Source organism: Dama dama, chromosome 31, assembly GCF_033118175.1.
Source record: "Dama dama isolate Ldn47 chromosome 31, ASM3311817v1, whole genome shotgun sequence".
NCBI classification, from domain to species: Eukaryota; Metazoa; Chordata; class Mammalia; order Artiodactyla; family Cervidae; genus Dama; species Dama dama.
In genome coordinates, this window is record NC_083711.1 from 24,140,314 (window position 1) to 24,165,203 (window position 24,890).

The following is a 24,890-nucleotide window of genomic DNA, read 5'->3' on the forward strand; positions in this document are numbered from 1 at the left end:
ACACACACACACACACACATTCTTACATGGTCTGTATGGTCCAAAGTAATAGAAAAGTTTCAAGCAGTTGAAAGAAGAGATCCATCAGTTCATACCAGTTTTATGGGAGAGAGGAGACGTGGACTAGACCTGAGTGAACAGTTGTTACTGATGGACTAAAGAGGCAGTGGGGCCCCCCATGTAGGTGGGAGTGACCCTGAAAGTTCAGAGAGAAGGGACAGTAGACAATCATGAACTATCCTAGCAAAAGCAGTTCTCTCTGGGCAATGGTCAGAGAAAGGGAAAACAATGTCACAACAAGAAGGTATGGCCAGATGATTGAGGACTACAAATTCATGGAATTTATTATTAGAACAAAAATTGGGAGTCCTTGAACACACTATTCTTTTTAAGACCGTTCCAATGACCTGCTCCTAATAGAGCTCCTAATCCTTTCTAGGATGAAGTGATTAGAAAGGATGGCGCATCAAGGGTAGAGTGTGTTATTTGATTTTATTCCCCAAATATTGTTCCACAAATGTTTCACCTGCATTTCAATGTTCTGAAAATTACAACAGATATACCACAGACTCCTTTTTATTTTTCAAAGGTCAGCTTTAGAAACCCTTAGGACAGTCACTCTTTACCATCTTCTATTAAGAGAGAAGTTCCTTATCCCATCCCTAGGAACTTATGGGTTTAGTAATTGATACCAGAAGAGTAATCCAGGTCTGGAACGAGATAAAAAGCAAAACCAAGTCCCTTTCCTATTGCTTTGCCTCTCCCTCCCTGCAGCTGCTATAGCTGTGGGTGGCACAGACATTGGGGAAAGCCCAGGTCTCCCTCCATCCAGTCCGGACTGAAGGAAGTAATGCATGGTGGGAGCTTGGAGGAAAGAGGTGGGTCTCAGCAGCTGGTCTCCTATTCTGCCCAGAAAGATGGGTCTCCAAGAAAGGAAAGAGGAGTGTTAAATGTGAGCAGCTGTAAGCTTAGAAGGCAGCTGCCCATTTCCTCAGTCTCTAAGCAGCTGAAAACGGACCACTGCCCACTAATTTCTATTTTATCTCTTAATTTTGCCAGCCAACTGGAGTTGTGAATTCCCACAATGAAAGCACTTTCATTATCTAATTGAAAAGATGAGGTTCAGAACACCCTGCAACTGAAACTTCCATTCTTACCACGCGTGAAGAGTCATTTGTTTCCATGCATTATTGCAAACACATCTGTACTTTGTTCACGTAAGAGATTTAGACAGCACCAATGATCATTCTTCAGAAACAAGAACTTTTTTTATTTGGTTAAAAGGAGCACAGAGACATTTGAAGACCAGATAGTTACATCTCTCTCTTGAGAGGAAGGAGCCACAAGCATTGAAGAAACTAGAAGATAGTACAGAGCCGCTCCAATTTATTCTCCCAGCCAAAACCTGGACAGGGAACACATGATCACTGATGCCTACAAACACATTTTTACACGATTTCAGTTTCTTTCCTCGTGGCAATGTCAACGTGCTGTGCTTAACTCCACACTCATGGTGACCACCCAACTAGTCCCAACTCTTAAACCCCCTTATATGCTGATAGAGGCTAAACAGAGCCAGGAAAGACCTTAATCAAACTCTGCACCTCCAGAGTCAACACCAGAACCATCTTTGCTTTGCTGGCAAGAGAGGGACTGATTTCAGAACCCTCGGAGAGCTACTTGTGGTTATATAGGCAACATGTGAAGACATTATCTTGATTGTGTATGCCACCATTTTTGTTCTAGATTGAGTATATTATTGTTTATACAGCTATTTAACAAAGTTATTACAAAATCTGTTGAACTTTAAATTCAAAATAATTGTAAGGCACATGTCTTGCACAATTGAAATTAGACAATTCTTGCCTCTAAGTAAAATATTGGAGTAGATACCACGGTTAATGAAATAACTTCTTATTTCTGAAGACATTTCCTAAACTTCCTCTGACCCAAAGCAGAGAAACTAAAAGAAGATGAGCCATTTCTAAAAAATGAAATTTTTTCTACAGTAATCGATGTATGTGTGTGTGAATTCAGTTGACAACAGCGATACATTTCTTTAATCAAAACAGCATGTATTGAAAAATGAGACATCATAAAAATAAATACTAGTACAGTCCATTCTATCAAACACTCATGTAAAGGAAAAATATTTTGCACACTGTAAATTTCAATGCAATTTACATTATATTAACTAGATTACAACTTATGAAAGGTAAAAGAGACATAGATAACGGCTTCCAACACACACATTGCTCTGATGTGTTCACAGCCATTTTATCTGCATCTTATCCATCCCATTGACTTGAAGTTTGGATGCATCCTTTAGCAAAATAAGCACGTCTCACTCCATGATTAGCACAGCATTATTTTATAAATGAGATAATGAACATATAAAAATTATTTTAGCATTTGCCTCAAGGGGGAGCTTACAGTTCATCTTGCACATCCTTTGAGATTTCAAGCCATTCCAAGCTAATGTTCTGATGCCATTCCTTACACAGATCCAGAATTATAAAACTCTGTTTTCTTTTCTGGAGCCAGGTCAATGGGTTACTAGACTTCCATGCCGCTTTCTTTCCTGGCGCTTTTTGAAATCCACAGTGTGGACTGGTTTGGGCTCGTTTTGGTTCTTCCTTTACTGAAAAACAGAAGAAGAAACAAACTCAATGTCTGAGACTTCTCATCACACTAGGCATGTCCTGGTCCAAATGGAGCTTCATCAGACTTATAAAAGTATCTTTCTTCTCTCATCAGCAGATTTTTTTCATTCCGACAAAAAATTCTGGATTATTCCAGTATGTGAAGAGGGTAAGCAGTTCATATAAGATAATGAAAAAAAAAATCTCTCTCTGACCCTTCATATTTTAGAATTCAGACACATCTACAAATATGTTTAACCCAGTTTCAAAATGTTTATTGTAATCACCAATGAATCTTCATTTTCTTTGATCAGTTATTTTTCTAATTTTGCTTTTTGAATAATCTGCCATTAACATAGGATGTACGTTAATGTCAAATCATCAAAGCAGTGCTTTTGTCCTACATTCATATCAATGTATGACAAAACCCACTGAAATGTTGTGAAGTGATTGGCCTCCAACTAATAAAAAAAAAATAAAATAAAAAATAAAATAAAAACTGGCTTATCCCCTCCACCCATCACTTTTTTTCTGTCCTATAGTTAAGTCATTTAATTCCCCAAAGGTTAATTTTGCTATAGTTTCTGAAACAAAGGCAGTTCAATGCAGATTCAGGCCTGAGAGAGTTCCTCTAGCTCTCAGGCTGACCTGCCCTCCACCCTGTCGTTCAAGCTGTGATGTCTTCTAAAGTGAAAAGTGAAAGTGTTAGTCATTCAGTCATGTCTGACTCTTGGCAGCCCCATGGAATGCAGCCCACCAGGCTGCTCTGTCCATGGAGTTCCCCAGGCAAGAATACTGGAGTGGGTAGCCATTCCCTTCTTCAGGGGATGTCTTCTAAGTTTTTCTATAAAGTGGCCACTTCTAAGACTCCTGCTAAAGTGACTGTTCCTGAGTTTCTCTCCTCCTGAGTTGAAGAGAAGTCAGCCTCTCTGAGATACTTATCAAGATCAAGGCTCTTTTTGATCCAGTTTCCTGGGAATGAGCCCTCGCCTAGATCACTAACCCTGGTGGTTCCTGTTATTTCTTCTGTACTTCCTTGCTCCTACAGACACTTCCTTCAGTAGCATCTGCCTCCACCCCACGCCCCAGGCATTCCTCCTACCCTATCCCATTCAGTCTCTGTCTAGGAGACACTGTGCTGCTGAATTCCTTCAAAAAAAGAGTCTTTCTGAACAAGCCTGAGCCATAGAATTTCATAATATTACTTAATTGACTTCAATTTAACTGTAAATTTATTGCTAACACATGATTGTATCTAAATGATACATTTTGGAGATGTGCATCCAAATAAGTAAGATCGACACATCTCTACCTAGGAAGTTATCTTACATGAATGGAAAATAAGCCAAGCAAAGTTGATGAAAAACATAAAATTCTCCTAAATAGTTAAAACAAAAGGGTGGTTAAATTAAATGTGGCTCTGGGGTAGCATTAGTATTTATGTGATTTAAGAGTTATCATGGGTTAAAGAAACAAGACTTCTTATTTTGAACATGATATGGAATGACAGAAGTCCTCATGTGTACCCAACTGGAATTTAAACTTTTGCAAGGCACTCAGATGACAATGGATTGGAGTCTTTGATGAAGTTTGTCCTTGCTTTCCTGGAAGAAAGGAAAATGAGAGGATCTAAGAGAGAATGAATTAAGCACTAATAGCTAATTCTGGTGTCTGGAGATGGCTTATGTTTGAGTGAGTATATTTTCTCACTCTGAGAAATATGTTTGAGTGAGTATTATTTCCTCACCCTTGGGAATTTCCAACATGTGAAAACTCCAAGGACTTCAAAGTATAAAAACCTGGAAGACTTGAGAATGAGCAGAGTCTCCACAATAATACACTATTTTGGAAGAAGGAAAGCAAACTTCAGAGAAAACTCACTTACTGACACTTTGGTAATTTTACTTTTAGAAATGAGAAGATCTACATAATTTTTCTCAAATCCTTGTTCACAGTGATTAGCTATTTACAGCTCTTCATTACAGTTTGGCTGGGTTATGGGAGGGATTTATATCAAATCCTCCCTCTGCTTCATTGTTTGCATAGTGATAAACTGTCTTTTCATCTATAGTCTTAGAATTAAGGGTAAAAATCAGATATCTACTATTGTTTTTATTCTGCATAAAATATTGAAAACATATATATATATAAACTGAGTACACAAATTACAGTGTTAATTTGCTAGGCTTTACTTACCATTATTCAAAAATGGCTTCTTGAAACAGTCAATATATCACAGCTTGGATTCTTTAAAACAATTTTTTTATGTACCATTTATAGAGTTTATATCTATTTAATTTTTTTTTCTGGAGCTTTTTAACTCAGTAAGTGCTTTAGGGTTCATGAAAAGGAAAGTGAAGTTTTAAAAAAATTACTTATCTGCATGTCCTTCCCTGTTGGAAACATTCTATCATTTTTTATTTAAAACACTGACAAAAATGTCTAGTTTATTCTAACAAGCATGCACTAATTTAAACCCACATCTTCTTTTCTTTGATACATACTTATATTTCACATATTAATGTTTTAGTTTAACTGTCAAACTGACACTTATGAAAAATTTCACCTGTAATTCAAGGGTATGAGTAAACAGATATAAAAGAATACTCTCAAGAATCTTAATGTTAAGATATATCACTTTATTTTAAGATGCCTACTAGAAAGTGACTCATTTTACCATTGTTTCTATACTTAAAATATCCTTTGGAAATAAAACAGAAGGATGTTTTTGCAAAAGGTACTACAAAGTTCATGTACAAAAATCAAGTCTGGCATACCACTTGAGGTCAAGATTAAAAGGTTTAGCATTACTACTTGTACTTAATATAAAGAGACAGGACAGTATAGTTGCATATGTTGTAGGCTTATAAACATTCACATTTCAGATCCATCACACACATTAGCCATGAGACCCAAGGCAAACTGTATGACCCATTTAAGCAACCATCTTTCCCACTGAAAAACAGAAAACAGAAGGATACCTACTTCATATGGCCTGTGAGGATGAAATGAGATAATTCACAATCCTATAATCAAGGTATATGTTATTAGATTATATATACTGCATTTATACTGAAAGAATGAGAATCACAATTTTCTTAAGGCAACTTAAAAGCATAATTTTTAAAGAGTTCTGAAAACGTGTTTAAAGTTTTTCAAGTTGTCTCTCCATGTATGATTTATTTACCTTTTATGCAGCATCTGGAAACAGCAGGTTCCAAAAGCAACCAGGATCAGTAAGAGCAAAGGGATGGTTGGTATAACAACATAGATTAGATTGGGAATTATTCCTACAAAAGTAAAACAGTCTTAATGTAAACAGAGAGTTGAGGCAGGATTCTGATATTATGGCTCTATAAAAGCTTTCCAAAAAATTAAGGCAAAATAGAATTATTTTCAATAAGCAGATACCAAGTAAGGTCTTCCCAAAATACTGAATAATCTAATGAAGTAACATATTTATGTTTGGTTAGAAGTTAAAAACAAAATCATGCTGCATGGTTGCCATGTTCCAGTTAAATGTCCATATTTCCAAAACTATTATTAAATTTGCAATTCAGATAGGGACTGGCTTTCATAACGTATTAATAACCTTAGCTATCTCACTTCATTAATCCTTCTCAGTTATTACTTCGAAAACAAGCACTGATTATTAAAGAATAATCATGATTAAAGTAACTGTTGATTTATTGGATATGTAATTATCCTAACTAATAAGCTCAGTGCCGTGATGACATGCATAACTCTCTGGGATTAAGCCAAAATATGTAAATATTAACTGATGATAGAGTCATAACCTAGAGACAGAAGACTCCAGAGGCATAAATATTTGATCTTAATTAAATTCTAAGATGAATCAGTTTTTTTTAATCCTGTTCCATCACACTAGATAATGTTAGGTATTCTTGGAAAAATAAAAAACTGCCACACAGAACCCCCATATAGCTTGCAATGACTTTATTAAACAATTTTTCAATGTCACAAGAGAGAAAATATTCCTAATATAATTATTTACTGATCTGTTTGATTAGATTTACATGGTCTGAATGGTTTTAAAATCAGACAACTGAAAGTGAAAAGCACTAAGGTTTAATATCACATCCATACAAAAAAAGCAAATTAGAAAGCTATGTATTGAGATAGCAAATTGAAAGCCATTATCTTAGTCTAAATGCGTGCATACTCCATCATGCAGTCATGTCTGACTCTTTGCAACCCCATGAATTTCAGTCCACCAGGCTTCTCTCTCCATGGAATTTTCCAGGCAAGTATACTGGAGTGGGTTGCCATTTCCTCTGCCAGGGATCTCCCCAACCCAGGTATCGAACCCACATCTCCTGTGTCTCCTGCACTGAGAGGTGGATTATTTACCAACTGCACCAAGCTGTAACAGGCCCCTAGCGGACACTAAGAGCAGTTTTTGACTACAAAGAGATTTGCATTGGGATTGGGTTTTGTCTCTTTTGCAGACAGTGGTGTGCCGTAGGCACTGGGTTGAAAGCTCATTGTATGTGTCTGCTACCCAATCTGCTATTCGGTCATGTCACTTGGTAGCCTGAAATTGGCCAGGGTGGCGGTTCTCCATACATACCGCAGAAAACCCAAAGCCTACAAATTGGACTTTTTAAATCCCAGCTTACGCCAGTCAATCCCTGAACATTTACCAGTTCCCTACTCCTTACAGGCTACTGAACACGCTGATTGACATCATAACACCTACAAACTGGGGAAGATCCTTACGAATCCACATTTTAACATGGGATACTTAGTTTAGTACTAGATACAGAAAACACAATTTCTATTCAAAAACTAGCTTAGGGGACTTCCCTGGAGGTCCAATGGTTAGGACTCTGTGCTTCCACTGAAGGGGGTGTGGGCTCGACCCCTGATTGGGGAACTAAGATCTCACAGTCCACACTGTGCAGCCAAAAAAAAAAAAAAACCACGCACAAAAACTAGCTCAGCATCATTTGTTCCAATGCCATTCTAAAATAAATTTCCATAGGCCTTTGTTTAGTGCACTTTTTCACCAAGCAACAAGAAAATTGGGGCCAACATGAAGCAAAAGTGAATTGAGAGAGTAACACTGACATATATTCACTACCATGTGTAAAATACATAGCTTGTGAGAAGCTGCTGTGTAGCATGGGGAGCTCAGCTCAGTGCTCTGCGATGATCTCAGGAGGGAAATCAAGAGGGAGGGGATATATATACACACTCAGCGGATTCACATTGTTGTACAACAGGAACCAACACAACACTGTCAAGCAATTATCCTCCAATCAAAAAAAAAAAAAGTTCATTTTCTTCTCTTTATAGGTGAGTTAAAGACATATAAACTAATTACCTGCCTCGGTAACAACCACATTTTGATGAGTATCTCCAGGTTGGTTGGTAAAATACGTCTTTTCTACAGGAGCTGTTGGATTAATCTCTGTAAATAATAAGTACAGTTATCGTGTATAATGGTAAATAAGACAAATGCAAATGTAGATGAAAAGAAAAGCTTATTACAAAACAAAATAAACATTGATTTCTGAACAACTTCCAGCTAATTCTATTTTGAATTTAAATTTATATGAAATGATTTAACAATAAAGGCAGCATTTAATTGTCTCTGAATAAAAGATCTGCCTGGTAACTCTTTGCAACTTGGATCCACTGGGTGAATTCCTGTAACCCCAGACTGCATTTAATGATCCAGAGCATCTGCGCTGATGATAACCTATTACAGGTAATAATGACAAAGGAGATACAAAAGTAGGCAAAGATAGGCAAGAATCAGTGAGCACAGGAAAGTGAGGCACTAGCTGTGAAGAAAAACCAACAAAGATGATTTCTACACAACTGTTGTTTGGTCGTTAAGTCACGTCTGACTCTTTTGCAACCTCATGGACTATAAGCCTGCCAGACTCCTCTGTCCGTGGGATTTCACCAGCAAGAATACTGGAGTGGGTTGCCATTTCCTTCTCCAGGGGATCTTCCTGACCCTGGGGCTGGCAGGTGGATTCTTTACCACTGAGCCACCAGGGAAGTCTTCTATACTATTATCGTGTATAATTTAGATTTCTCCTCACAACAAAAAACAGCAGTTAACTGCATGTGGACAGTACCCAGAATTGATGATTCAAATAAAAATGTTCTAAAGCACATTTCTGTCCCCTACAAACAATGCCATCCTTAGATTTCCTTCTCAACAGTATCTACATCTTTTAAAAAATTATCATAAATTAAGGCTGGCAAATTGTTTCTTTCCCTGGTTTTTCTGAAGCAAGATTTTTTCAATTGTCACACACTTGAAAAATACTGATTTTTTTTTTTTTTTATAATGATCTGGTACTACTCTCCTGTCTAATATCTTTTTCTAGGGCACTATTGAAAAGAACCCACCTGCAATGCAGGAGACCTGAGTTCAATCCCTGAATTGAGCTGGAGGAGGGGATGGGAACCCATTCCAGTATTCTTGCTTGGAGAATCCCCATGAACAGAGGAGCCTGATGGGCTACAGTCCATGGGGTTGCAAAGAGTCAGACATGATTGAGCGACTTAGCACAAGCAGTGGTTGAATTAATAGTTTAGAGAAATTAACTAGAATTACTAAGAAATAACCTGTACATTTGTTTTCATTTGTTCCAAAAATATAACTGTTTATTTTTCTCAATTAATGGAAAAGAAAAAACACATTCAGCATCTTACATTAGTTTCAGAATATTAAATCACTTCACTGTAATGTTTACTATTCTAATTTGGCCACACAGTCTCTATTCATTAAAAACTTAATCATACACCATCCTATAATAATATTTATTACTCTTTTAAACATATCTTGCCCTGACACCTTGCCTCCTCTAGTCTTTGCCTCCTCTAGCCTCTTCTAGTCCTACCCTACACTCATTCTTCTACAGAATATAGGCACTCCTTGCTTCTGGTGCTCAACTGGTATTTGCTAAACAAATAATACAGATATTATGTAATTTATCAATATAGAACTGGTTATTTTTAAAATAGTTCAAAAGTTTTAATGTAATTGCTGATTAAGTGACAAAATTTTGGAAATACAATCTCATACATACAGTTTTTATTGTCTAAGAATAACAGTGTTTAATGTAACTTTAATAAATATAAAAATTGGATTCAACATTCAGAAAACTAAGATCATGGCATTCAGTCCCATCACTGTGTGGCAAATAGATGGGGAAACAATGGAAATGGTGAGAGGCTTTATTTTGGGGGCTCCAAAATCACTGCAAATGGTGACTGCAGCCACAAAATTAAAAGACGCTCGCTCCTTGGAAAAAAAGCTATGACCAAACTAGACAGCATATTAAAAAGCAGAGACATTAATTTGCCAACAAAGGTCCATCTAGTCAAAGCTATGGTTTTTCCAGTAGTCATGTATGAATGTGAAAATTAGACATAAAGAAAGCTGAGCACTGAAGAATTGATGCTTTTGAACTGTGGTGTTGGAGAAGACTCTTGAGAGTCTCCTGGACTGCAAAGAGATCAAACCTGTCAATACTAAAGGATATCAGTCCTGAATATTCATTGGAAGGACTGATGCTGAAGCTGAAACTCCAATACTTTGGCCCCTGGGTGCGAAGAATTGACTCATTGGAAAAGACCCTGATGCTGGGAAAGATTGAAGGCAGGAAGAGAAGGTGATGACAGAGGATGAGATGGTTGGATGACCTCACTGACTCGATGGACATGAATTTGAGCAAGCTCCAGGAGTTGGTGATGGACAGAGAGACCTGGCGTGCTATAGTCCATAAGGTTGCAAAGAGTGGGACACAACTGAGCCACTGAACTGAACTGAAAAATTGGATTCAGAAGCATCCCCTTAATAATGTCTCTGGATAACAGTGATAGACCCAAAGAATAAATATGCAACTCACAGGACAATAACAAAAAATGTTGGAGAAGAAAGTGATAAAATTTAGAAGTGAATTATTCAGTTTCTGTATATCTAGGCTAATTTTTTTTTAACCACTTTTGTATATCAGTAGTCATGCTCTTGTGGTGCTGGAGAAGACTCTTGAGAGTGCCTTGGACTGTAAGGAGATCAAATCAGTTAATCCTAAAGGAAATCAGTCCTGAATATTCATTGGAAGGACTGATGCTGAAGATGAAGCTCCAATACTGATACAAAGAGCTGACTCACTGGAAAAGACCCTGATGCTGGAAAAGATTGTAGGCAAAAGGAGAAGGGGGCGACAGATGATGAGATGGTTGGATGGCATCATCGACTCAATGGACATGAGTTTGATCAAACTCAAAGAGATCGTGAAGGACAAGGGAGCCTGGCATGCTGCAGTCCATGGGGTCACAAAGAGTCGGACGTGACTTAGCAACCAAACAACAAGTCATGCTATTAGATAACATGCAGGAGCAGAAAGAGGAGACTAAGTTCAAGTCACATAGTACTTCTGGTACAGTTGGAGAATAAAGTTCAAAATATTGTTACAATTTGTAGATTAGTTTTACTACTTGCTCCTCCAATCCCCACACCACTAAAAAGCTAACTGAAAGTGAAAGTGAAAGTAAAGTCGTCTCCAAGTCTCTGCGACCCCGTGGACTCTAGCCCGCCAGGTTCCTCCGTCCATGGGATTCTCCAGGCAAGAATCCTGGAGTGGGTTGCCATTTACCACCAAAATAGCACTGACTATACAAGCAAGGAATTTAATCAAGCCAACATCCTTCATAAATAAGACACTAGGCTCAAGGAAAGAAGATCAGTTACATATGTGTGTGTGTTAGTCACTCAGTCGTGTCCAACTCTTTAGCAACCCCATGGACTGTAGCCCACCAGGCTCCTCTGTCCATGGGATTCTCCAGGCAAGAATACTGGAGGGGGTTGCCATACCCTTCTCTACCGCTGAGCCACTGGGAATGCCCTCTCCATCAGTTACATATAAGGTAAATAAAATAAAATAAAGTAAAATAAAGTACAGAAATTCTAAGTACATTAATAAGACCAACCATGGAAGTGTTCAAGTGCTTCAAAAACAATAAGTACGTAAAATAGTCTTGCTCAAAAGCTATACATATTTGAAGATTTAGGTAGAATATAGAAGATAAAGAAAAAAAATAACTTTATGTCTAAAATGCTGTTCCATAAGTAGTATAAAATTAGACTACCTAATACAAAACAAGATTCAGAGGTAATAGTGTCCTGAATAAAGTGCTAAATGTGATGCAAGATAAAATAGTATACAAGGGTCAACTAAAAGTTCAAAGAAAGGAGAAGATAATATTGTATTAAGAACATACCATAATATACTTTGTTTCATTTAACAGTTTCAAGCACTTAGTGTCACAAAGTTAAAATGTCAGAGAATTTCAACTTTATAATCTTCTAAGGAAAAAAATCTAGACAAAGAACCTAAGTGCAAAACAGATTTCATTTTGCAAAGGCGTCTAAGAGGGTAATGATGGATTTAACCACCAAGAGGTTTAAAGAATAATCTCACCAGGGATAAAGAAAGAAGGCTAATATACTCAAGAGCAGAATAAATATAAGAGAAGGGTAAATCTAATCCAAGTAATCCCTTGTGCTTTACAGTCTTATGAGTAAAGAAGAAGTATAATTTCAAGAGAATAATGGAAATAGCAGTACTTGATTATAATTGCCTACCATGAACATGTGCTTCGAGGTCAGGCAGACAGCCCGTGGGAGAGTTCAAATGAAACTTCCAATCACTGGGAGGAGAAAAACAGCACAAAGACCTCAAAGCCTGAGTGTCTAAGTTGACTTTCTTAGATCATTAAAAAGACGAGTTTAGAAAGTGCTGATTAGTCTCTCTTTTGGTCAAATTTCAATTCAGTTCAGCTGTCCTATTCAAAGTAACGCAAGTTTTTACCATTTCAGGAGGAAACCACTCTACCGTAGCTCAGGTCAGAGCAACCTCTCCACGTGCTGTATGGGGTAACAAAGTTGGAGACTTCCAACAGGAGGAAACTGGGGAGGCATATTCCATAGACTGAGGACCAGAGCAAGATTATGGCACACACTCCTACTTTTCTGCACCAGGGTTGTCTGACATTCTGATTTTTACTGAGGAATAGAAACCAAATATCATGCCATTACAGGATAAGTTAATATCCCAGAGGAATGGTGCTCGGTTCCCTTAAATAGACCAGAAAATCTTCTAAAAAAGCTACTACATGTGTAAACACATAGGTGCTTTGATGACACACCTACTTTACACAATTATTCTAAATGCTTAAATGTTTGTAAATAGATATTTATTCTTCATAAAACCTGTTTACAAAAACACAATTTGGCCTTAATATTAGAAATAATTACTGTCTCTTAAAGACACCTCTCTGGATATTTCCAGATATTCCCTTCTATTTAACTCACTGGGCAGTTGTTTGCTTTATAGATTAGTGTGCTTCAATACTCTGTCATCGAACTGCAAAGTAATTTTGTGTTTCACTGCAGAAAAACCAAAAGAGCCCAGGTAGCGAAGGTTAAAGATGCAACAATATAAGCCAATACACACATACAGTCTGCTCCTCCTGGCTTACAATGCTTCCTACCTGGTTCATACTTGCAGATGTAATTGTGCTTCATGTTGCACCTGTCGTCATTCCACTGGTAAAGGTAGGGGCCCCCCAGGCCAGGGTTGGCCGTTGGCTGATGATACATCACAACACACTTCTCACTTCCACAGGAAGGCTCGTCAGTGTACCAGTTTCTGCAAGGACAGAGGACCAGGGACGCTTCTCAGGGACTTTGCCTGTTCTCCTCTGACATCCTCTACAGGTAAGGGACATCCCCCCAGTCTCTGCCCTCTGAGTCCCCCCGGAGACCTCTGCCTCCTCAGGATCCCTGCTCACCGGTACTGGGAACTGCTTCCATCCGACCACTGGTAGAGATCTGGGCAGGCACCGGATGTTTGCCCCTGGCCATTTCTCCAAAGCCCTATCCAGAAATCACTATCGGAAATTCCTATCCCTGGCTTTGTCAGGTTCTGCAACATGCTTTCTATTAACTTCTGCTCTGCTTCATTCTCCAGGCTCAGAAGGGCTCCCCCTTCGCTCTCACAAGCCAGCCGTGCCTCCTGAAAGCTCACGCGGCTGGACAGCTCGTGGAAGTAGGCCATCTTGTAGCAGAGATGCTTGAAATCAGCAAAACATACTTTTTGGCCTGAAAAAAAAGAAAAGCTATCCATGTCCTGATTATCTGAACTATCTTCATAATGCTACTTACTACATGTTAAAATGAAAGAACCAATCAAAACAGAAAGATTCTACCAAGAACGTTTCTCCCACTGAACCACTGCATAAAGTCTAGAAAATATTCTAGATTCCTACTTCAATCTACAAAAGCTAATTGATTCGCTAACAAACTAGTAACCCAAACTTTTCAAAACAGGAAAAAAGAAAGTATAAGTGGATCAGTCATGTCCAAATCTTTGCAACCCCACGGACTGCAACGCACCAGACTCCTCTGTCCATGGAACTCTCCGGGTAAGAATACTGCAGTTGGTTGCCTTTCCCTTCTGAACCAAGGGATCTTCCGGACCCAGGGATCGAACCCAGATCTCCCACCTTGCAGGCAGATTCTTTACCATCTGAGCCACCATGGAAGCAATACACCAAGAAAATTTTTGTAAAGAGAAGTCATAATTCTTCTGGCTTACCTTTTGTAAACTGATAGCTCAAGCAAGTGAAAGTAGATAAAGAAAGGTCAGGTATACACAGTAAAGGAAGCTAAAAGTTCAAAATTATGAAATAAGAATCATAATTCACAAAGGAATAAATAAAAAGTAAAGTAAAAAAGCAATTTCTACATAAGGCATCATGAAGTGAATACATTTAAATAATTTAAATTTAAATAAAGTGGCAAATATAAACTGTAAATATTTGTTTTTCTTGTATATATCTGAGAGCAAACATATTAAAATTCAAGTTAATAGAAGTCAGTATAAAGGTAAGGGTAATAATAAACAATTTATTAATATAGTGTGGTATTAGAAGTGACAGGTAAACCTTCTAGAGTGCTCTAGGATACTTAGAATTTGGAACAGAAATTTAAAATGCAAATTTTCACTTGTATTTTAAAGGTTTTTATAAGTTACAACACTCAGTTCAACCATCTATGCTGATATCTATGAATGATTTTAAAAGTTGCTATATAGAGAATATAAATTTATGTCAAAATATTAGACTGAACCACAAATGAAGTTTAAGATAATTCTCAAGAGTTCTTAATGAAATATCACCTTTTATCAAGCTTCATTGCTGTGACATCACTAACAACAACTGTGAAGACTTAAATACTTAGGCAACAAAAGTTTGACTTAAAAGGCCTCTCAAAATTGAATTTCACATACTTCTACATGTAGATCAGAATGAACACTCCTAATTACTTCGTGATAGAACTACAAATATTAATGATCACACTACATCGTAAAAAAGCCATATAAATAACAGGAATAGCGTCCAGGATTTAGCAACAAAATTCCTATTGTTCTATTGTTTACACCTGCCTCTTTTTATCACCAAGTAAGTATGCCAAGGTCATACACACAGTCTCCACAATGGTCATGCTGCAAAACTTGTTTTGTTTTTCATTAGCTTCCATGATTCACCTCAAGTCTTTGCTATCAACTTTAAAGACTACCATGGCCCTATCTCTGTCATTATTCCTCATCCCCAGCCTGCTGTCCACAGTCTCCACCTCCCTTTCAGTCTCTCATTTCAGCTTGAGGTTTGCCCCTGGAAAATAAGCTAGTGTTTTATGTAAAATTAAGGTGAGTTACTTTATACCAAGAAATCAAGACATAGCTTTACTGCTTACAATTCTTATTCTTCTTGGGATTGAAGGCTTTATTCACTGTGTATTTAATTTTATAGCTGATCAAGAAAATCTGTCAGTATTAGAGGGCTATTATAACACTGTTTCTAGCCAGTCAAGCTTTATACTCTTAATTACAGTACATCTCACTGAGCCAGCGTTCTCCCCCAGAATCCATTCTCCCCCAGAATCAGCAATTAATGACCTCTGATGACACTTAGAGGCAGGAGGGAAGAAATCAGTGGAAGGCCATTAACCTCACACCAGTGTTTGAGGGATAGGCATTCAGTATCTTGATACAAGCTAGAACAGCCAGCTAACAACATACAAGTTCCAGCAATGCAAGCAAGACAGCCAGGTGTCCTCTCTGTCTCATTAACTGTGATCTGGACTCAGGAGTAACACATTGAATAATAAGAACAAATTAAGAGACTGCCCCAACTAACGGTTAATGAAAAATAACATGTTCATATGAGTGACTACAGGAAACTGGAATTAAAGAGACACCAAAGGGACAAATCAGCCTGAAATAAATAATCTGGGGGAGATGACCACAGAAGTCCCAATGGTTGATACTAATACAATTTTTTTTTAATTTCTAATTTATTATTAGGGTTTGTGATGATGTCAATGTTCAAAATGGTTGTCCCTGGCAATACGTTAGCAATGCCATTAAGCCTAGTGCTTTTTAGGCTTGTATTTTTAAAGCAAGCTCTATCTCTATTTTCATTTCTACATCTTTTACATACTTCTAAATCTCAAAATATATCTGAGCTGCATTCCCTTGAGCTTTCAACTTGTTCAATTTTCCACCCAAGAACTCTCAGACTTCAATTTGATCCCAGCACTTTTGAAATATTAACTTGTCCAATGAGATTCTTTGGCAAGATAACAGAAAGAAACCAAATTTTAAAAAAAAAGATTAGCCAGAAATTTTAATGAGTTAAAAATTATTTATATAACAAACCCAGCAGCAGTAGTTCAGAGGAAATGCCTAGCACACTTTATAAGCTAAAAGTCCATGCTCATTATCTTTGACATACTGAAAAATAAATGCAGAGATTTATTATTTATGATGAGGATACAAGAAAAATGGTGAAATTTCATTTATAAAATTAAAATAGCACTTCTAATTAAATGCATAAGAGAGCTTTAAGTGTCTTGCGGAAATTCCTAATACCACTACTAGTTATTAGAAATGTCAACCTGTAGATAAACGTCAGTCTATACAGATATAATAATAATAAAGGAAAAATCTAGAGACAGGGATTATATTTAAAATAGCTGAGAACTAATACTGTAGGAGGCCTGGACAATAGCCAGCCTTTGCATTCTCTGTGCCAGGCACCATTTCTTTGGCAGTGGATGATGGAATGGTCCAGGATCCTGGAAGGTGGGGTGTAGACTGTGGTGGCCGCATATCAGGGGGACTCTCAGAGGATGAGGACAATGACCAATCACCAATTACAGATATATGTTAACTGCAAAGTGTATTCATTGAGTATCAGCTGTGTCCACACATTTTAAAACTGAAGTTACTAGCAGTTCAGCTTTAGCAAGGCAGTTTTGAGGAAATTATTAGCTATACTGCACATTTTTATGGTATTTCTATATAAAATCAGTTAAAGCTGACACTGAATTTCTTCACATCCAATTCTATTTTACTACCGACTTCCACCTTATTCGGCAACTTTGGTCCAAGTTGCAGCAAAATCAGCAGAAGCAACAGCTTCTGAACCGCTCACCACCATTTCAGCTGACCACACTTGGCTGTAAGAGCAGTGGAACTTTCAACAGCTGGGAAACAAATGTTGCCCTAATTCCCAGAAAAGTTCCATTAATACCGGTCTTCTGGAAGCAACTTTCCCACTTCTCTGAAGGCTAATCTTCTGAGGGAGCCATTACGACTACATCCCTCCTCATTCTGCGAGATCACATAGAGAATTTCCTTTTCTCTTGCTTTTAAATATCCAGAATAAATCCTCCGCTGACTTTTTTGAACAAGGGGAAGCTAGTCTTCCACCTACTACATCTAACTCCATCTACTACATCTAATCTTCCACCTACTATTCTCCCACCTGTAAAATAATCAGATAACCACCTAGCAGTTTTTATTACACTAAGGCTAGCTTGATGAAAATTTGCTAAAAGTTACCTAACATCTGTGGTGGGAAATCTTCTTTTATTGTTGGCTTATTTACAAAAGATAAAGACTTTTTACCTAGGAGTCAACAACTCCTGGTTTCATGCATACATTCATACGTGCATGCATGTACACACACACATACTCATATACAACTACATAGATATACATGCACTTTAATTCAGTGATAATTTTTAGTATTGACTGCTAAAATAATCATTCCTGTCATTATCATAGCTAAGATTCTACTATTTCCACAAATAGATAATTCTGTCTTTTTTCTTAGTCATAAAAGCTCCTGTAGAGCTAAATATTGGCAGTCTTAAATGTTTTTAGTAACAATGTAAAAGCGGGACCAACTCATAAGTCATGGCAAGAATTTTTTCTTCCTGGATAGAAAGGATCTATGATTGGGTTTGCGGGTGTGTGTGTTAAGTCACTTCAGTCGTGTCCGACTCTGTGTGACCCTATGGACTGCAGCCTGCCAGGTTCCTCTGTCCATGGGATTCTCCATGGACAAGAATACTGGAGTGGGTTGCCATGCTCTTCTCTGGGGGATCTTTCCCACTCAGGGATCAAAAGCCGTGTCTCTTACATCTTCTGCATTGGCTGGTGGGTTCTTTACCATTAGAGTTACCTGAGAAGCCTATGATTTGGTTGGGTTTTGCTTATATTTATTAAATTTCTGAAAGTTGAGCCCTCAGTTATGAAAGCAATAACATTTTTTTTCTTACACCTCACACTATAATCATATATTATCAACATTAAATAAGTATTGAATTTTATCATATTTTTCAATAAAAACATGGAAGACATACTATGAATTCCAGTTGTTCAATTATGATCTACTTTTAGTTGCAAAGAAAAACAAGTTGTACAAAAGAGAACCTACATGATAAATCTTCCCCAAGTCAGACTAACTGGACTTTGGACATTTCACTAGAATACCATAAACCAATTTGCTTTTCATGGTTCTTTCTTACTCTACTCAAAATCAAAGGGATAAATATACTGAAACTATAACATACAATGTGACATTCCGATCACAATGCCCAAACTTTGAAACTAAAAAGGAAAGCTATCAATTATTTGTTCTGCTTTTACTGTTCAATATTGCACCAACATTTTAAGAATTTTTATTATAAAAATGTTTCACTATAATAAACTTTACTTTTGCAACAGATTTTGTAATGTAATTAATTGCATAGTGCACTATTAAGGTCGTGCTGGAATCCATCTTCCTATACTGACAAACAGCCAAAACAGTCTTGGCCATTGGTTAAATAACGGTGGCATCTGCAAATCCGAACTCTCCACCTTGGAAACACCACAAGTCTTCTGAGAAAGGGATGAAATTTATTTCATTAACCCAGTATTTAAAATAAGATCTAAATAATAAATGTAAACCAAGTAATCATGTGAGTGAAGAATTCAAACATTGAATCACTAAGAGCTGACTTCGATCAATAAGAGCTTTACTTGAACTGTGGAAATATTAGGGACATTATTTAAAACTTTCCTGGCCTCAGTTTTCTTACCTAAAAAGTAAGAGCAGCTCAGCGATTTAAAGAAATCATGATAATAGCCTGAGATTTATCAATAGCTAAGTGCACAAACCCTCACAGCTACACAATCCATTGTTGTTTTTCAGTCGCTAAGTCTTGTCCAACTGTTTGTGACTCCATGGACTGCAGCACACCAGGCCTCCCTGTCCTTCACTATCTCCTGGAGCTTGCTCAAACTCATGTCCATGGAGTCGGTGATGCCATCCAACCATCTCATCCTCTGCCGTCCCCTTCTCCTCCCGCCTTCAATCTTTCCCAGCATCAGGGTCTTTTCCAATGAGTCAGTTCTTCGCATCAGGTGGCCAAAGTATTGGAGCTTCAGCTTCAGCATCAGTCCTTCCAGTGAATATTCAGGACTGATTTCCTTTAGGATGGACTGGTTGAATCTCCTTGCAGTCCAAGGGACTCTCAAGGGTCTTCCCCACGCCTTTGGGTAAATTAGGAAAGAGGACCTCTCCTGGTGATCCAGGCTGCTCTCCTGTAGGTGGCCTCAGTGACGGCTGTGGCCTGAATTGCTGAGTCTCCTCTCACAGGTTCTTGGCGGAGCCTCTGTCCATGATACAACCTGCACTATTGTGTTTGAACCCCTTTAACCCCACAACTGGGAAGCTGGGAAAGACTGAAGGCAAAAGGAGAAGGGGATGGCAGAAGATGAGATGGTTATCCAGCATCACCAATGCAATGGACATGAATCTGAGCAAACTCCGGGAGATGGTGGAGGACAGAGGAGCCTGGCGTGCTGCAGTCCATGGGGTCACAGAGAGTCGGACACCACTTAGCAACTGAACAACATCAACAACAACCCCACAGGTGGTGTGCATGCTCTCATCCCATCTTAACAATGAAGCAAGGGAGACACAGAAAAATTAAACCATTTGCCAAATTCACACAGCTCATAAATGGTTAAGGGTTTGGAACCAGGTAGTCTCGCTCCACAGTTCACACATGTCCCCAAATTTCTAGGTTGCCTCCATGGAGGTATCAGGTATATTTTTCTAAGGTGAAAAAATTCATGAATAAGGGACTGATTCATATATACATAATAACTATAACCTATGCTATCATGTTTAGCATTGGCTCATGATTGATTACCGGATGGCTAACACATGCTTGGGGTTGTACATGGAGAGTTTCCCTCTAAGCAGAACGCAGAATTTCTTTTAGTTAACATTTAGACATAGGTTTCCTATTGCAACATCTATCTCAGGTTTTCCATATCTCCTTAATGATTTTTAAGTCCAGACCTTCTATTTTCCAAACAAAACAAGCAAGGTCCAACCTGAACATCTCCCCAACAACAAGGATATAACTTTAGTCAAATTGTCAGGCTATGTTCTATCATCAGCGATATGTTAAAACATGAAAGAAACAATCTCGCCTGGTAATCGTGTCCATCACTGACCTGTGTGCTAAGCATCTAAGACAGAAGACAGAGAGTTGGAGAAGGTCAACATTGCTAACGAGACCATCAGCTGAATTTCTACTTTGAACATCTTTATATAATACTGTCCCTTTTTAATGTTAATGTAACAGGTATTACCATCTTCCAGTAAAAGAATTATGAAAATAAAACCATAAAATAATGAAAAACGGCAGGTAAGGATTAATGACTATGATGAATGTGTAGTTTATTAAGTGACTGCTAATAAGATTAATTCATTCCTCTCTTGCCCAAGAGATACTTAAAGTAATTGCCTCTTTGAAAACTGCACTGTCATCACTTTATGCTTTTGATGATGTCATGGAATAGTACCACAAGCTGGAATACTCTCAGCAGTTTTTTGCAGTTAAAAAAAAAAAAGTCTTGTATGTCCCTTGCTATTAATCTATGGGTTACTGGTCACCACCTATGATTTTGCGATATCCTGTGGCATTTGGATGATCAAAACGGAAGTCTCTAAATCATCCAGTCTTCTAAATAAAATGTTTGCCAATTTCAGTAATTTCAAGTGAATACATATTAAAGTGCTCTGCAGAAATGTGGAGGTACCCTGAAACACACCTAATGCACTTTGCGGTATAAGCAGGTTGATGGATCACTGCTGGGTGCACTTAAAAAGAGAAAGTAAACACATACACACATTACTTCAAAACTCTTTAAATGCTTAAGAATATCCATGTGCTCTTCAGATATATTCTCCCATCTTAGAAACTTGAATTTCGAATACTTTTTCATATGTATGCATATACCCCCAAAGTAAAATCTTCTTACCTTTGTCCTAAAGAAGACGTCATTACCCACCAGTCACTTCACAAATTTAAATGATTGCACCCCCCAGAGATATCCTCTACACGAGAGATACCCAACCTGCCTGATGGTCTGAGGTGCAGCTGATGTAATGAAAATAGAAATAAAGTGCACAATAAATGTAATGGGCTTGAATCATCCCAAAACCATCCCCCTACCCCTCGTTCCATGGAAAAACTGTCTTCCACAAAATCAGTCTCTGGTATCAAAAAGGTTGGGACCATTGCTACACAAATCAGTACTGGTCTAAGACCTTAAAGTAATTCCCAAATTAGAATCAAAAATTCACTAGATACTCTGTGATTACTGTCCTCATGGTTATATATTTTTATTGGATATTCATGCATCAAAATAAGCATAGCCAGGAATTTTATAAACATACTTTTCTATTACTGCTAGCTGCTATGAAATCTTATGAGGCAGGTTAAGATAATGTTTCACAAGCTCATTCTCTTTAAAATGCTTTCACTTCATTTATAGATAATGCTCTCAACTTTTAAAAAGGTGATGTTATGTAACAGTATTGGAAAGTATCTTATTGAATAAAGTTATGAGTTCGTATCTTTTTTCCATAGGATAAATGGTTATTTTGGTACATTATATGGAAATTATAATTGTTGTAATGATCTTCAATAACTAAAAAATGCATTCCATATATTGTAAGTATGTTCCTAATAATGGCCCTAAAAAGCTTGCTTCAGTTGACAGACAGTTAAGTAGAATTTTGGTAAATGGTCCCTAGTGGCATGAAAAAGTTGATGCACCTTTCAAAGCTAACAGCATCCAGGGAGACATTAGAGCTAATATTTCTGAAATATCAGGCTTTAGACTGCTCTGTTATGCCATTATGGCTGATACATACATTTTTAAAAATTAGTCTTCAGAGGATAAAATTACAAATCAATTTATAATGGTTAGATTTCAATGTGAGTTTGTATGGCAAAAGACAAATTATTCACAAGAAAAACATAACTAGGTAATTATTTTACTATCAAGTAAACATCATCATTTATGTTAAATCGAATAAATCATGTTCACTTAATTAGAAATTTTCCAGATGTCACCTACAAGATGTCTATAAATACTTACTAGAAAAACAGCAAAAGGTTTGTAAGCATTTATACAATAATAGAACACAACATAAACTTTTCATCAATGGTTTTCTCAAGGTCTGCTTCATGCATTCTTCTTCTCCCTTTGCAAATTTTAAGGGATGAAACAAGAATGTACCTAATGGAGACTATTTAAGTCAGTGAAGTTTTTCGATGTGTTTAAGAAACACCTTAAGCTCAGAGCTTGATCTCTGCTGTTCATTCATTTGCACAAATAATTCTGACAGAGACAAAGGCAGTCAGATGCTTAATTCACACATTCAGATGAGTTTGTATGCTGGACTTTTCTTTGAAGCTAACATCGGCAGGAGGAATCCAAAGCCAGGAATTTTGTAACCTTATTTGATTCTGCAATGTTTCCTTTTATATTTAAATAATAACAACCTGAAAAAAAATGTAAGCAACATGTATTTCCAACTGACCTTTCACACAATGTATTTAATTCCAATATCTCCAGAGGGCCAAAAAGTTAGTGGAGAGTGATTGATACCCAGACATTGAAGGATTGTATTCAGAAGATGCAGAACATCACATTGCTGAGGGGAATATCAGTAACAATTAAGCTTAATAGGCCAATTTCTAAAGGTCTGGCTTCACTACTGATTAAGTCTCTGTCATCTGTCATCTACCTCTAGTGACACCTGTTATACAGACGCACAGAATGGGAAAAGGAATTTGTGCTTTCTACATTCAAAAAAAAAAAAAATACACACTTAAAACACAACCCACATACCTCTAACAAATATCCTTTGCAACACTATAATTAGCATCACAAGAAATTTCAATAAGGGTAGCTATGCTCAATTTTCCTGTAAGGCCCCCATTCATTCATCCTAGGCTTTCAAGAATCTTTGCTTTTTTTTTTTTTTTTAAGAGACCTTCTCCAAAAGTAAGGGAGAGTGAATGTGGTATGAACTGCCCAACAACAGGACAGTAAAAGTCGTCGAAGAAAAAAAAAAAAAAAAAAATCAAAGCAACGGCCGGGAAGCTTGCCAATTCTAATCCGTTTTCTGGGCATAGACTCGACCGACCTAATTGGGCACCTACTGTGTGCGCAGACCTGCACTGATGATCATGCACACCTCAACCCAACTCGAGCCGATTTCGTGTTCTGAGAAGTCCCCAACTTGCAACAAGGTGTGCAAAGGAAAGATCTCCCACGACGACCAGGGGCCTGGTCTTTGTCAGCTCTCCTGAGAACAAAGGCTGAGCACCCCGGGGTCGGTGAGCCGCCCACCGCGAACAGGTCTGGTCTCAGAAATCATCTGCGTGAACCCCGGGCGGCCGGGCGGGACTGGAGTCGAGCCAGGCCAACAGGGGGTGGCATTTCCGCAGCGGCTCTTCGGTCTCTGGGCTCCGTCTGCCTCCGCGGTACCCCACCCCTTCTACAGGTACCAGCCCTGCGGCCAACTCTCTTATAAAGAAAGTCGAAAGTCCTAGAAAGCGCAGAGCTCGCTTCGCAGCTACTAAACCAGGCACTTCCAAAAGAATGTAAACTTTTCTGGGTGTTTAGGGAGGGATGGGGAGAAAGCAGCATACAGTCCATTTCCCCCTGCCTCCTCCGGCCCCCTACCTACCCCGCACGGGTTTCCAACCCCTGGGAGAGCCTCCACCCCGGGACACGCCGGCCCTCGCCCGCGCGCCCCGCGGACCCCTCTCGGCTTGAGCGCCCGGCGGGCGGCCCCGGACTCACCGCTGACCACCCGGCGGCAGAAGGCTCCGTGGAAGCAGAGCAGCGCGGCGCCCAGCAGCAGCGATACCACGCGGCTCATCGCGGCGCGGCGGCAGGTGTGGCGCGGAGCGAAGGTGGCCTCTGCCCGCCTGGCGGCCGGGGCTCTAACCCCGCAACACCCCTGCCTCCCGGCTGGAGGCCCTACGCCCGCCGCCAGAGCCCGGCTGCCCGGCCCCCTGCGAGCATCGCCTCCGGCCGGACCTGGCGCCGGGCGCGCTGGTGCCGCGCGCGAGTGAGCCGGGTTTGGAGCGCACGACCCTGCGAGTGCGCTTCTCCAGAGAGGCCCCCGAAGTTAGGGGGTCCCGCGTCTGTTCCAGAAAAGCAGCAGGAGCCCCGGTGTGGACCCCGCCGCCCCCTTGGCTCCTCTCCTCGGCCTCTGGCCAGCGAGGGGCTGAGCCCGTGCGCCCAAGTCCTGGCTCCTACGGACGCAGCAGCAGCTCTGCGCTGGAGGCGCCGTCTTATATACCCACGTCCCCGAGGTTCCAGCCCCTCGCCAGGAATAATTTTTAACTGCTTCGTCTCTCCTGCCCTGCGGAGCATCCTTGGCCCCTCCCCTAAAAACTGGAGCCACTTTGAAAACAGTCCAGTCAGCAGCCCCTCCTCGCGCTCTCCTCTTTCCATTCGCTACCAGACTCATTTGTGT

At 39.0% G+C, this 24,890-nt stretch overlaps 1 protein-coding gene across 1 annotated transcript; it reads right to left on the minus strand.

Moving 5' to 3' along the window:
* Positions 1-1,141: 1,141 nt before the first annotated feature.
* CHODL (chondrolectin) lies at positions 1,142-24,393 on the minus strand. Its single transcript, XM_061134164.1, has 6 exons — positions 24,209-24,393; positions 13,485-13,794; positions 13,185-13,342; positions 7,990-8,076; positions 5,830-5,932; positions 1,142-2,641 (listed from the first exon to the last, which is right to left on the minus strand). Exons 1-6 carry the CDS (start codon positions 24,285-24,287, stop codon positions 2,557-2,559), a joined length of 822 nt encoding a protein of 273 aa, XP_060990147.1. The 5' UTR covers positions 24,288-24,393; the 3' UTR covers positions 1,142-2,556.
* Between the last annotated feature and the right edge of the window lie 497 nt (positions 24,394-24,890).

Bases quoted from the DNA above. Each gene is read 5' to 3' on its own strand.
- CHODL (XM_061134164.1), bottom strand. From the start codon at position 24,287: ATGAGCCGCGTGGTATCGCTGCTGCTGGGCGCCGCGCTGCTCTGCTTC. The intron at 5,933-7,989 runs GTAATTAGTTTA...TTACTTTTGTAG, and splicing joins TGTGGTTGTTACCGAGGCAG to GAATAATTCCCAATCTAATC. The intron at 2,642-5,829 runs GTAAATAAATCA...TCTGTTTTTCAG, and splicing joins TTCCAGATGCTGCATAAAAG to TAAAGGAAGAACCAAAACGA.